Raw genomic sequence first — 12,861 nt, 5'->3', positions numbered from 1 at the left:
GACCAGATGCTTTGCTTGAGTGTGTTTAGCACAAGTGCTAATTTTCAACACCAGTCTATAGGCGGCTAATCTAAAAATTGTGGTTGCCCTATGTAATTTGTCATTTTTATGTTGTCTAAATATATGTAGAGTTGTTTCTGCGCTGCTCTCTCAGTCAGGTCGCTCTTGTAAAAGAGGTTTTTAAATCTCAATATGTTTTTACCTGCTTAGATAAAGGAAATAAAAAAAAAAATAATGATAACGAATTAATAAAATAAATGTTTTTTGCTTACTACAAGAAATTATTCGGATCTTTTAACTTCTGTTTGTGTCTGTTTTGGCTCTTTATGTCTCTTATTAATTAATTTTATCATTTTTTTCTGTTTTATCCCATTTTTATTGGACTTCATTCTCACCTTTCTCTTTAATTTTCTCAATTTTTAATAAAGATAAGACAGAGGATTTATAAAGACACGTCTTAGTATGAATTCAGATCAGAAAGTCCAGTCTAAATCTATGTAGAGTTGTTTCTGGCTGCTCTCTTAGTCAGGTCGCTTTTGTAATAGAGGTTTTTAAATCTTAATAAGTTAAATAAAGGAAATGATAAATAAAAAATAATAATAATGAATTAATAAAACATGTTTTTTGCTTACTACAAGAAATTATTCGGATCTTTTAACTTCTGTTTGTGTCTGTTTTGGCTCTTTATGTTTCTTATTGATTAATTTAACTATTTTATACTGTTTTATCCCATTTTTACTCAACTTTTTTCTCTTTTTTCTCCTTAATTTTCTCAATTTTTAATAAAGATAAGACAGAGGATTAATAAAGACACGTCTTAGTATGAATTCAGATCAGAAAGTCCAGTCTAAATCTATGTAGAGTTGTTTCTGGCTGCTCTCTTAGTCAGGTCGCTTTTGTAAAAGAGGTTTTTAAATCTTAATAAGTTAAATAAAGGAAATGATAAATAAAAAATAATAATAATTAAATAATAAAACATGTTTTTTGCTTACTACAAGAAATTATTCGGATCTTTTAACTTCTGTTTGTGTCTGTTTTGGCTCTTTATGTCTCTTATTGATTAATTTAATTATTTTATACTGTTTTATCCTATTTTTACTCAACTTTTTTCTCCTTAATTTTCTAAATTTTTAATAAAGATAAGACAGAGGATTAATAAAGACACGTCTTAGTATGAATTCAGATCAGAAAGTCCAGTCTAAATCTATGTAGAGTTGTTTCTGCGCTGCTCTCTTAGTCAGGTCGCTCTTGTAAAAGAGGTTTTTAAATCTCAATAAGTTTTTACCTGGTTAAATAAAGGAAATAAAATAAAAAATAATGATAACGAATTAATAAAACGTGTTTTTTGCTCACTACAAGAAATAATTCGGATCTTTTAACTTCTGTTTGTCTGTTTTGGCTCTTTATGTCTCTTACTGATTAATTTAATTATTTTATACAGTTTTATCCCATTTTTACTGAACTTCTTTCTCTTTTTTCTCTTTAATTTCCTAAATTTTTAATAAAGATAAGACAGAGGATTAATAAAGAAACGTAGTCTTAGTATGAATTCAGATCAGAAAGTCCAGTCTAAATCTATGTAGAGTTGTTTCTGGCTGCTCTCTTAGTCAGGTCGCTTTGGTAATAGAGGTTTTTAAATCTTAATAAGTTAAATAAAGGAAATGATAAATAAAAAATAATAATAATGAAATAATAAAACATGTTTTTTGCTTACTACAACAAATTATTCAGAGCACCCCTGGGAATTCACAGGTAATAAAACACTGTTGCTGTGTTTTCACGGCGTCCAGAGCATATAAATAAATTGACCAGCCCAGCTAATTTGAAACGAGAGGATTAAGGCCCTCACATTCTTTGTCCGGGGGTTTGTGAGGATAAAAAGGAGTGTGGTGCTGTTGTTGTTGGCGGCGGCAACAGGAGCAGCAGCAGCAGCAGCAGCAGCCGTAACCAAGACAGCGGGGGGAGAAATAGCTGTTGCTCAGCTGGTCCGACCGACCGACAACGACGACGTCGCTCCTCGGCGTTTTACACCGCCGGGAGAGAAGGTCAGATTTCGAAATGTCACGGGCGTGATTGTTCCAGACGGCGTAATTGGAGAAAAGACGCCCCACCCCCTCCACCATCCCGGCCTCGTGCCCCCCCACCTCAGAGCAGATGATGGCGGGGGAGTGGGAGGAGGAGGAAATCAAACATATGCTGCTTTGCACCGAGGAAATGCTCTTTGCTTTCTGCAGGCGGCAGGAAATTCTGAATTAAGACTTTACATTCAGAGAGAAAACAATCATTTGTTTTGGTTTTTATTCTTTAAATGTATTAGATAGATAGATAGATAGATAGATAGATAGATAGATAGATAGATAGATAGATAGATAGATAGATAGATAGATAGATAGATAGATAGATAGATAGATAGATAGATAGATAGATAGATAGATAGATAGATAGATAGATAGATGGATAGATAGATAGATAGATAGATAGATAGATAGATAGATAGATAGATAGATAGGAAATTCTGCATTAGACTTTACATTCAGAGAGAAAACAATCATTTGTTTTGGTTTTTATTCTTTAAATGTATTAGATAGATAGATAGATAGATAGATAGATAGATAGATAGATAGATAGATAGATAGATAGATAGATAGATAGATAGATAGATAGATAGATAGATAGATAGATAGATAGATAGATAGATAGATAGATAGATAGATAGATAGATAGGAAATTCTGCATTAGACTTTACATTCAGAGAGAAAACAATCATTTGTCTTGGTTTTTATTCTCTAAATTTATTAGATAGATAGATAGATAGATAGATAGATAGATAGATAGATAGATAGATAGATAGATAGATAGATAGATAGATAGATAGATAGATAGATAGATAGATAGATAGATAGATAGATAAAAAGGAAGGAAGGAAGGACGAAGGGAAAAAAGGAAGGAAGGAAGGATGAAGGGAAAAAGGAAGGAAGGATGGAAGGACGAAGGGAAAGATGAGAGGAAAGAAGGAAGGGAAAAAGGAAGGTAAGATAGATGGAGGGAGGGAACAGATTGGGTCAATTGGGTCAAAAAGGAAGGAAAAAGGAAGGACAAAGGAAGGAAGGAAGGAAGGAAGGAAGGAAGGGAAAAAGGAATGTGGAAAGAAGGAAGGGACAAAGGAAGGAAAGAAAGATGGAGGAAGGGAACAGATTGGGTCAATTGGATGAAAAGAGGAAGGAAGAAGTAGTAAGGACAAAGGGAACAAAGGAAGGAAAGAAAAATGGAGGGAAGGAACAGATTAGGTCAAGGAAGGAAGCAGAAGGACGGACGAAGGAAGGAAGGAAGGAAGGAAGGAAGGAAGGAAGGACAAATGGAAAAAAGGAAGGAAGGAAGGATGAAGGGAAAAAGGAAGGAAGGATGGAAGGACGAAGGGAAAGATGAGAGGAAAGAAAGAAGGGAAAAAGGAAGGTAAGATAGATGGAGGGAGTGAACAGATTGGGTCAATTGGGTCAAAAAGGAAGGAAAAATTTAAATTTAATAGATAGATAGATAGATAGATAGATAGATAGATAGATAGATAGATAGATAGATAGATAGATAGATAGATAGATAGATAGATAGATAGATAGATAGATAGATAGATAGATAGATAGTGATGTGATTAAGATGCTTTATTGTCATTGTATATCATACAACGACATTTCCATTTGAGGCATTCCCAGATACCCATAGCAGCATTTAAAACAATAATAGTGACTGTATGTTAATATTGGAGTGATTTGAGTTGTCTGTTAATTAATATTATTGTTAGCATTGTGATTTTTGAGTAGTGTTTCCACTCTCAATGTCTAGTATGTATGCATGTGTGTGTCTGTGTATGTATGGGTATACATATTGTTTGTTGTTTTGGTAATTGTTGTTTTTTTTCCTTGTATAGGCCCTTTTGGTCTCTTGTCTCGGCTTGCACCTATTTTTTTTTTTGTCAATGTATTTTAATGTGTCCTATTCTTGTATTCTGTATTGGTGCGAATAAATAAACCAATAAACTAAAACTAATTCTTTAAATGTGATGTATAATTTTCTCAAACCGTTGAATAGCTTAAATAAAAAAGGCATCCGATGTACTGTAAATAAAGGAGCAGCTACCTGTTAGTGAAGCCTACACATCGCCCGCAGATGCAAAGTTGTTATTTTCGGTGGCGGTGGAAGAAAAAAAAGAAAAAGAAACGGTGCCCGGAGGCGCGACGAATCTCCTCACGCTCAGCTGGCCACTCAGCATATGTTTGGCTCTCCTCCTCAGCACCCATCCATCCATCCATCCAGGGAACACGCAACCTTTACTGCCACGGGGGGAGGAGAGGAGAGGGCATCCCACCAGCCTGTCAACACATTTCGCCAGGGACCAGCGGACACGAGAGCGCCACGGGCAGGATTCACATCTGACGGCCTGTTCTAATGGAATCTGATCTTTAATCTCCAGTTTGGCTCCATCTCATCATTTATACACCATTTCTACAATATGACAAACTGGGTTCACCTAAAAAAACAGCTACAACCCTGTGTTAACTGAGCAAATGAACTGGGGTTGAGATAAAGCAAAGCAGATGACATGGAAATATCATGATCAATGCTTTCAATATATCACTTCCATATGAATTTTTCAAGTATTGAAGGTCAAGTTTTTATTCCTTTTATTCATGTGCATATGAGCATGGTATTTTTAGCCCGTTTCAAACTCCACATGATTTTAAATGTGCCATTTTCTGCTGCAATTTCTAAACAGACTTATAATTTATATATAAACTGTATACAGCTGCGAGACCACTTCAAAATGATGAGTTTCTCTGGTTTTAGTTAAGTAAAGTAAGTAAAACTTTATTTATATAGCACCCATCATAGTACGCGTACACAGAGTGCTTCACAGTATGGAAAATAAGTATGTGTTTGAGTAAAATTAGCATTTTTGTTTTATTCTATTAACTACTGACAACATTTTTCCCAAAACTGAAATAAAAATATTGCCATTTAGAGCATTTATTGGCAGAAAATGACAACTTTAAGAGTTTATAAAACAATTTTGGTGGGATAATGTCAATGTTTAATCCCAGCAGTGTTTTTTTATAAACTTCCTATAAAATCAGGCTGTATATATCTATATAAATACATACATATATAATAAATAAAGAGTGTGATGTGCTTTAGTTTAAACCATTCTGCTTTTATGCTTCATATTCATTCTGGTTGTGAGGAACAAGAAGGGAAAACAGTGAGACTGACTCAGCATGATTTTAAATGTGTCATTTTCTGCTGCAATTTCTAAACAGACTTATAATTTATATATAAACTGTACAGTATACAGCCGCAAAACCACTTCAAAATGATGAGTTTCTCTGGTTTTACTATTTATAAGTAAGTAAAGTAAGTAAAACTTACTCACAGTATGGAAAATAAGTATGTGTTTGAGTAAAATTAGCATTTTTGTTTTATTCTATTAACTACTGACAACATTTTTCCCAAAACTGAAATAAAAATATTGTCATTTAGAGCATTTATTGGCAGAAAATGACAACTTTAAGAGTTTATAAAACAATTTTGGTGGGATAATGTCAATGTTTAATCCCAGCAGTGTTTTTTATAAACTTCCTATAAAACCAGACCGTATATATCTATATAAATACATACATATATAATAAATAAAGAGTGTGATGTGCTTTAGTTTAAACCATTCTGCTTTTGTGCTTCACGTTCATTCTGGTTGTGAGGAACAAGAAATAAAAATATTGCCATTTAGAGCATTTATTAGCAGAAAATGACAACTTTAAGAGTTTATGAAACAATTTTGGTGGGATAATGTCAATGTTTAATCCCAGCAGTGTTTTTTATAAACTTCCTATAAAATCAGGCTGTATATATCTATATAAATACATACATATATGTGACCCGTTCCATCAAAATGAGTCGGAAGTCGCAACGTTCTATTTTTAGATAATCAGCTGATAACGTGGAAAACCCATAGAAAATAAAAAAAATTTTTTTACCCTAATTTCAAAGCAATGACATTCAAAAACAATCTCCCAAAGTTTCACAGTCCAGATAATTGAGAAAAGGCACGTAAATGATGATTAAAGTTGACTTGCAACTTAAACCCTCTGAAAATGAGCGTTGCTTCGGTGCAAAACATGAAATATCTTCTGAACCGTTCATGATAGAGACGAGCTGTAAACTGCATCTGAATCGCAGGATTCTCCGCTTTCCGACGGTCATTGAATGTTGCCTCTATGACGAGAAGGGATGGGTACAGAAACAGATGCTAAACCGAGTAGCATCAACGCTAACAGAGCGTAGCATCGATGCTAAACCGAACGTACACGCTTGCACATGTTTTACAAAATGTCAACAAAACATGACAACTTCTGAACCGGTTATGATAGACACGAGCTGTAAAAAGCATCTGAATTGTGAGATTCTCTGCTTTCCGAGGGTCATTGAATGGTGCCTCTATGACAACAAGGGGCCGTATAGGGAGCGTGTAATCACGTGGTACAGGAACAGATGCCAGATTCACTGGCAAAAACTTCAACTGCTATTTTCTCAGGTTTTAGAACAGAATAAGAGAGTAGGAGATCGAAATTCAAATGGCCACATCTAGAAAACCATCAAATGTATGACTCTGACTAGGGTATCATTTTAAAGCTTATTTTCTAATCTTTCCATTGAAACCAAAATCTCAACTTTGAAATTTGGGTCACTGTGACTCATTTTGATGGATCGGGTCACATATAATAAATAGTGTGATGTGCTTTAGTTTAAACCATTCTGCTTTTATGCTGCTTCATGTCAAAACAGTGAGACTGACTCAGCTGCTTTGTTCCTGTTTACAGAAAACACAGAGCTCAGTAATGAATCAACAAGCAGAGCGATTACTGTCCACACACGGCGGTGGAGTGTGCGTGACAACGGGACTCACCGTCGTAGTAGACGATGGCCCCCACCAGCTTGTCCTTCTTCAGCATGGGGAACAGCTCCAGGGCTTTGGTCTTACTGAGCACGTAGCTGCTCTTCAGGTTCTGGACCCCGGCCACCAGGTCGTACATCTTGATCCCGGCCCAGTAGTAAGGCAGCTGCCACCATCTGGGTGATGATGAACACAGTGATTGGAGTCAGATAGAAATAAAACACCAATGCAGTTCTTCATTTCTCTTCTTCTCCAGGGTTCCTACAGCTTAAGCCAAGTTAAATTTAAGACTTTTTAAGACGTTTTTAATGCCACCTGAAATGAAATTTAAGACCGACTTCACATTAAACACAAATGCAAAAAAACCCCCAAAAAACGACCTTGACGAACCACATACATAGGGTTAGGGACAATTTTACCCACTTTCCTATGTGATCCAAGGTAAAGTGACTGCTACATGAATAATTGTGGGGGGCGGGGGGGCTATGAGTGAGTGACATAATTTAACAGCTGTGTAGTTGTGGAGAGGAGATGATAAACTAAAAAGGACACGTTTGCTCGCTCGTATGTTTCCATCCAAAGTGATTCAAATAACTGGGAAATGATGCGCATTAAAAGAAATTTGAGTTCTGTGTGTTTCCATTAAAAGTACGGACTTTGGTGAAAACTACAAACTCGCACGAGTTTTTCCGCAGCTGTCCTTTCAAAATAAATGCAGAAAAAGTCCAGAAAAAAAAAATACACTGACTTGGGAGCTGGTGGCGAGATGAGGTGAGAGATTTAGCCGCCACTAACTTCTCTATGTCAGAATGTTACCAATTATTTTGAGATTTGAGACTAATTACAACCATAAAATCCCACTTACCAAGTGTTAACATTTTTAAGACATTTGAAAAATTGATTTAAGACATTTTAATGCCAATTAAGGCCTTGTTTTTAGATTAATGAATTCAATGCCTTTTAAGACTTCTTAAAGCAGAAGTAAGTGATCCGGTGGTTTTGGCTAATGCTGCGTTCCAGGCAGGCTTTTGAAACCGTAAATTACAGCTTCAAGTCACAACTTACGACTTTGTAGCGTTCCAGGCAACCCACTCGTGTTTTTCCGACCTGTTTTACCTGTGAAAGTCACTATAACGGCCACTCGTAACTTCTGACCCATGAACTCGTACCAGATCGAACTGGTACGACTTCACAGGTCGGAAAAACACGAGTTACGAGTTGCCTTGAACGCACCATAACAGTCCTCGTCCCTACGTCACCACATTCAGGCGCATCCCTTGGCTGCACACACAGCCCTTTATGCCGTTCTCTCTCCTCATTGGATAAAACTTGTAGGATACAAGAAAAGTTTTCTCCTCGGCTCAGAGCAGAGCAGAGGGACTGAGAGACCCGTGTTTCGGTCCAAACACTCTATAGAAGTGATTGCTGTCGGAAGATATAACTATTTAAGACTTATATTAACACAAATATATCGCTTACTTCTGCTTTAAGGATCCGTAAGAACCCTGTTCTCAGAGTCTGACTCTTACTTGTAAACAGGAAGCATGATGGGCAGCGGCGCCGATAAGTGCGGTGCGATCTCCAGGAGGTTGGCTCGCTCGTGCAGGGCCTCTTTCACCATCATGTACTGTGATTCAGAATAAAAACAGATGATGAGACAAGAACAGTGTTGAGTTGTTGTGGGGTGAATGTGAAGTATAAAAAAAAGACGAGGATGAACCTGTTCGTAGTCCAGCTGCATGATGGCCTTCTGGAGATAGCGCACGCCACCGTGGATGAGCTTGGTGCTGCGGCTGCTGGTCCCTGAGGAGAAGTCGCTTCTCTCCACAAGGGCAGTCTTGAGGTCTGAGGAAAGTCGTACAGTACATGATAAGTTAATACTGTCACAGTTTTATACTCATGTGTCTTAAAAGCTTCTTCTCTTTATTCCACTATGTTCAACAGAAAACAACGTAGCAACAAGTGAGATCATTATAAACTCTAAGGCGTTTCCCTACTTCAATCATAATAATAAATAATAATGATAATAAACTTTATTCATAGAGCACTTATCAAACAAGAGCACAAAGTTCTTTACAGAGAAAATGAAGATAACAGTTAAAGGGATAGTTCAATATTTTTGGCAAATTGGCCCATTGCCATAATCCCTATAGTTTTAGGAGTAGGTTCGTTACCTTGAATTGTCGGTGCAAGCTATTTTTAGAACGGCGGAGCAGAGCTACGCTACGGAGGCTCATGGGATTTCTTGTTTTCGAGGTAAATTCTCGAAAACAACTCTGTCTGGTAACGTTGTGTTATTATCTCATAGCGTGGTGAATGTGCAGCTCACAACTTGTCCACCAGAGCGTTTTGGAGTTGTTGGATTGTGTATTTGATGAGGGAAACCAAGAAATTCCACTAGCCTCCGTAGCGGCTCTGCTCCGCCGTTCTAAAAACAGCTTGCACAGACAATTAAAGGTAACAAATCTACTGCTATGACTATAGGGATTATGGCAATGGGTCAATTTACCAAAATGTTGAACTATCCCTTTAAAACAAGAAAAATAAAACCACAGGGGATAAAAATCAAACATTAAAATGACAATAAACAAACAGGTAAAAGTGGTAAACAGAGGAAATCAGGGAGTTTTTACTGGTAAAAATCAGTAAATGCTAAAGGAAAGAAATGTGTTTTACGTAGAGACTTAAAACCGCCCCAGGAGGGTGGTGTGTTTAAGTGTGGATGGGGGCTGTTGTTGCCAGCGATCTTATCTTACTGCGCGTGACAGCGTCTAAGGCACATCCTGCGCCCGTGGCCCCTCCGCCGACCACCAGAACGTCGAACTCCTCGGTGGATCTCAGCGCCGCCAGCTGGGCCTGCCGGGACGGGAGCTCGTCGGCGTAGGGAACCTTCAGCTCCGCTTCTGCAGCTACGTGGGCTAACCTGGCCTGGACGTGACACACACACACACACACACACACACACACACCAGCACAAACACACACAATGGGCACAGTAGCTTCAGTGGCTTTGACTTCTGTTATAGTTTTTTTTATGTTAATTCCTATGTTAAAGGGATAGTAGCATTTTTTTTTAAAGTGGGGTTGTATGATCTCCAAATAGCCCCTAAGTACTTTAATTGCAGTAGAAGACTCTCTGCACTCCTCCCGTTAGCAACGCCAGCCCATAATAGCCCTGCCCAGAGATATACAACATACATTGTTGTGAACGGACCCAAAGAAACGGCCTATTTTCACGGCCTAAAAGAGGTTTTACCTGAAAAAAAATACACAGTTCCATTGTTCACTATAATATAATTTTTTCCAGCCCCTCAAAGTGCAGGAAAAACACAGTTTTTATGTGGACCTAACCAACTGCTGATCGGCGGGCGCTAACCCTGGGCGGAGGGATACGTGAGTTGGTTAGGTCCAAATAAAAACTGCATTTTCCCTGCACTTTGAAGGGCTGGAAAAAATTGTATCATAGTGAACAATGGAACTGTGTTTTTTTTTCAGGTAAAACCTCTTTTAGACCGTGAAAATAGGCCGTTTCTTTGGGTCCATTCACAACAATGTATGTTGTAAATCTCTGGACAGGGCTATTATGGGCTGGCGTTGCTAACGGGAGGAGTGCAGAGAGTCTTCTACTGCAATTAAAGTACTTAGGGGCTATTTGTAGATCATACAACCCCACTTTAAAAAAAATGCTACTATCCCTTTAAAACTCTATTTAAATGAATGCAGCAACACTTTCCTTGAGGTGTGTTTCGAGACATTGTAAGTACACAGACTGCACACACATTCACAGTGTAATGTGTTCATGCATTATTCTTTATGCATTAATCACCTCATAAAATAACATGACATTATGACTTGCAATCATTTTCATACATTATGGATTCAGTGTGTAGCAACATCACTGTAAGACATACGGCTGTATGCCTTCTTATTGTGTTGTAATGGATGGAGCATAATGTATGTACGCAAGAATTATGACTATGGTGTCGACTGATGATATTTTGGCTTCTTAATGCATTTATAATTAGCTTAAGACACTTACAAACTCTGGATACTGAATTTTATATGTAAACTGATAATAAATAGATCAATTCTGAACTTTAAAATATTATTTTTGACACTTTTATGTCTTAAGTTTTGAGATTTAAAGTTGTAAATACCAGATTTGACTCCCTGATGATCAAATTGGCTGATATTTTATGATATAATAGCTTCCGACTTGACACTACTTGAAGCTGCTCTTGGCAGAAGGTGACATAATAATGTGCTTATAATGTCTCATTTCACCTTTGGTTTCCAAGTTAAGTGTTGCTAAAAAAAAAAGACATAATCATGATGTAATTAGTAGCAAAGCAAAGTTTGCAAAGGGTTACAACCTGCTGCAACATGCTGCTCAGCTCGGCTCGGCACAAAACAAATCCAATTCCAGTCGTTGAGCATCATTGACACCCATTGTTTGATTAGCAAAATAATTAATTAAAGCAATAATCACAACTACGATGAAAAAAAGAAAAAAGAAAAAAAGAAAACACAGGTTCACTCTGAGAGGAGGATGTGGGATTTCACTTCTAATGAAATATTTATTCATTTCTTCTATTTAGCAGCGCAGGTTAAATGATTGCATCAAGCTGCTTTGAAGCCGGCGCGGCATTTGACTTGCAAATGGTAGCAGGCATTTGGTAATTTAGGGCCTGCGAACCGCAAACAAGAAGATGATATAATCATTGTCTATTTTTGATGATGCGTACAGACAAACAGTGCGACAGAATTAAGACCCAGCGTGCCTCCTGTAATCAAGTTAAGTCAGTGAATGGCACAGCAAAGCCCCATGCTAATAGCCAAATCGGCCGCTAGAATCTTGAAATCTTCTCCAAACCATATGCCCTTGCTAGAGGAGACAAGACGGACATTCATCTCATCAGCGTTGCAATTACTGGGATTAGACGCATGCATGATTACAAACTATTGTGAAAATAATTATTATATTTCATCATCAGGGTTCGACTTCTTGCTTACCAATCCATGCTTGGTGGAGCGGACGACAACGACGACGACAACGGGCGACAATATCGGGGGTCGGGACACAAAACAAGAGTTCACATTAGGTTGTACAGTCACATGAAGTCTGGTATGTAGTGGTGCGGCACGCCTGAAATAGGCCTACGTCAGGTCAGAGGTCGGCGGGAAACACAGCTGCTTGTCCATCTCAAACGAGGCCGAGGCCGAGGCGTGTGGTTATTTCTGTCTGCATGACGACCATCCTTACAATTAGGCTCGACAATTAAGACAAATAGTTGTGTCTTTAAGGCCAGCAGTGCTCCCAGTCATGAGGCGGGACGCTGACTACCAGTCACACTTGGACTATTGTTGTAGAAGCGCCTGAGTTTTTGTCATTCCTCGTCCACACATAATAACAATCTGCAAAGGAGCTGAACATCATTTTGGAGAAGTACGACATCTGAATACTTAGCGGTAACTGTTCAAAAAACTTTAAATATACAGTGTTTACCAAATTACACTGACTGGAAGTAACTTTTCAGTACCACACAGAATGTAATTTGAACATTTTAAGTGGCTTTTGTTTTGTTTTGTTTTATCCATCAGTTGTGTGCAACAGAAGAATAATCTGGATAAGCAACAGAAAATGAATGAGCGATGAATGGATGAAATAAAAACAACTGAGGAACTCCACTTTTCAGTTTTAAAGACAAAAAATATCCACAGAAACTATAATAGAGAGAAAAAACAGTTTCTAAAGTTTAGGTCTGGCATTTTCACGTGTTTACAGCAGTTTAACTTCTTCAGACAAAATGAATGTGGCTGAGATTTTGAGTCTGTTTGCTAGGCTGAGTTAGCTGACAGCTGGTGTAGCTACAAATCTATTAACAAAATGATATAAGAGGAGTTCAATACATCTCTTACTG

At 37.6% G+C, this 12,861-nt stretch overlaps 1 protein-coding gene across 1 annotated transcript in view; it reads right to left on the bottom strand.

The window, feature by feature from the left end:
• gpd2 (glycerol-3-phosphate dehydrogenase 2 (mitochondrial)) overlaps positions 1 to 12,861 on the bottom strand; it is a 44,167-nt gene that overhangs the window by 26,549 nt on the left and 4,757 nt on the right. Inside the window, exons 3-6 of the mRNA XM_085802147.1 lie at positions 9,697 to 9,868; positions 8,661 to 8,785; positions 8,470 to 8,567; positions 6,953 to 7,116 (exon numbers count right to left, since the gene is read on the bottom strand). Coding sequence (XP_085658273.1) covers positions 6,953 to 7,116; positions 8,470 to 8,567; positions 8,661 to 8,785; positions 9,697 to 9,868 — 559 coding nt within the window. The remainder of the gene's footprint in view (positions 1 to 6,952; positions 7,117 to 8,469; positions 8,568 to 8,660; positions 8,786 to 9,696; positions 9,869 to 12,861) is intronic.

Source organism: Trachurus japonicus, chromosome 2 (assembly GCF_045865225.1).
Source record: "Trachurus japonicus isolate A0001 chromosome 2, Traja_1.0".
NCBI classification, from domain to species: domain Eukaryota; kingdom Metazoa; phylum Chordata; class Actinopteri; order Carangiformes; family Carangidae; genus Trachurus; species Trachurus japonicus.
This window is presented reverse-complemented; position numbering and strand designations above follow the sequence as displayed.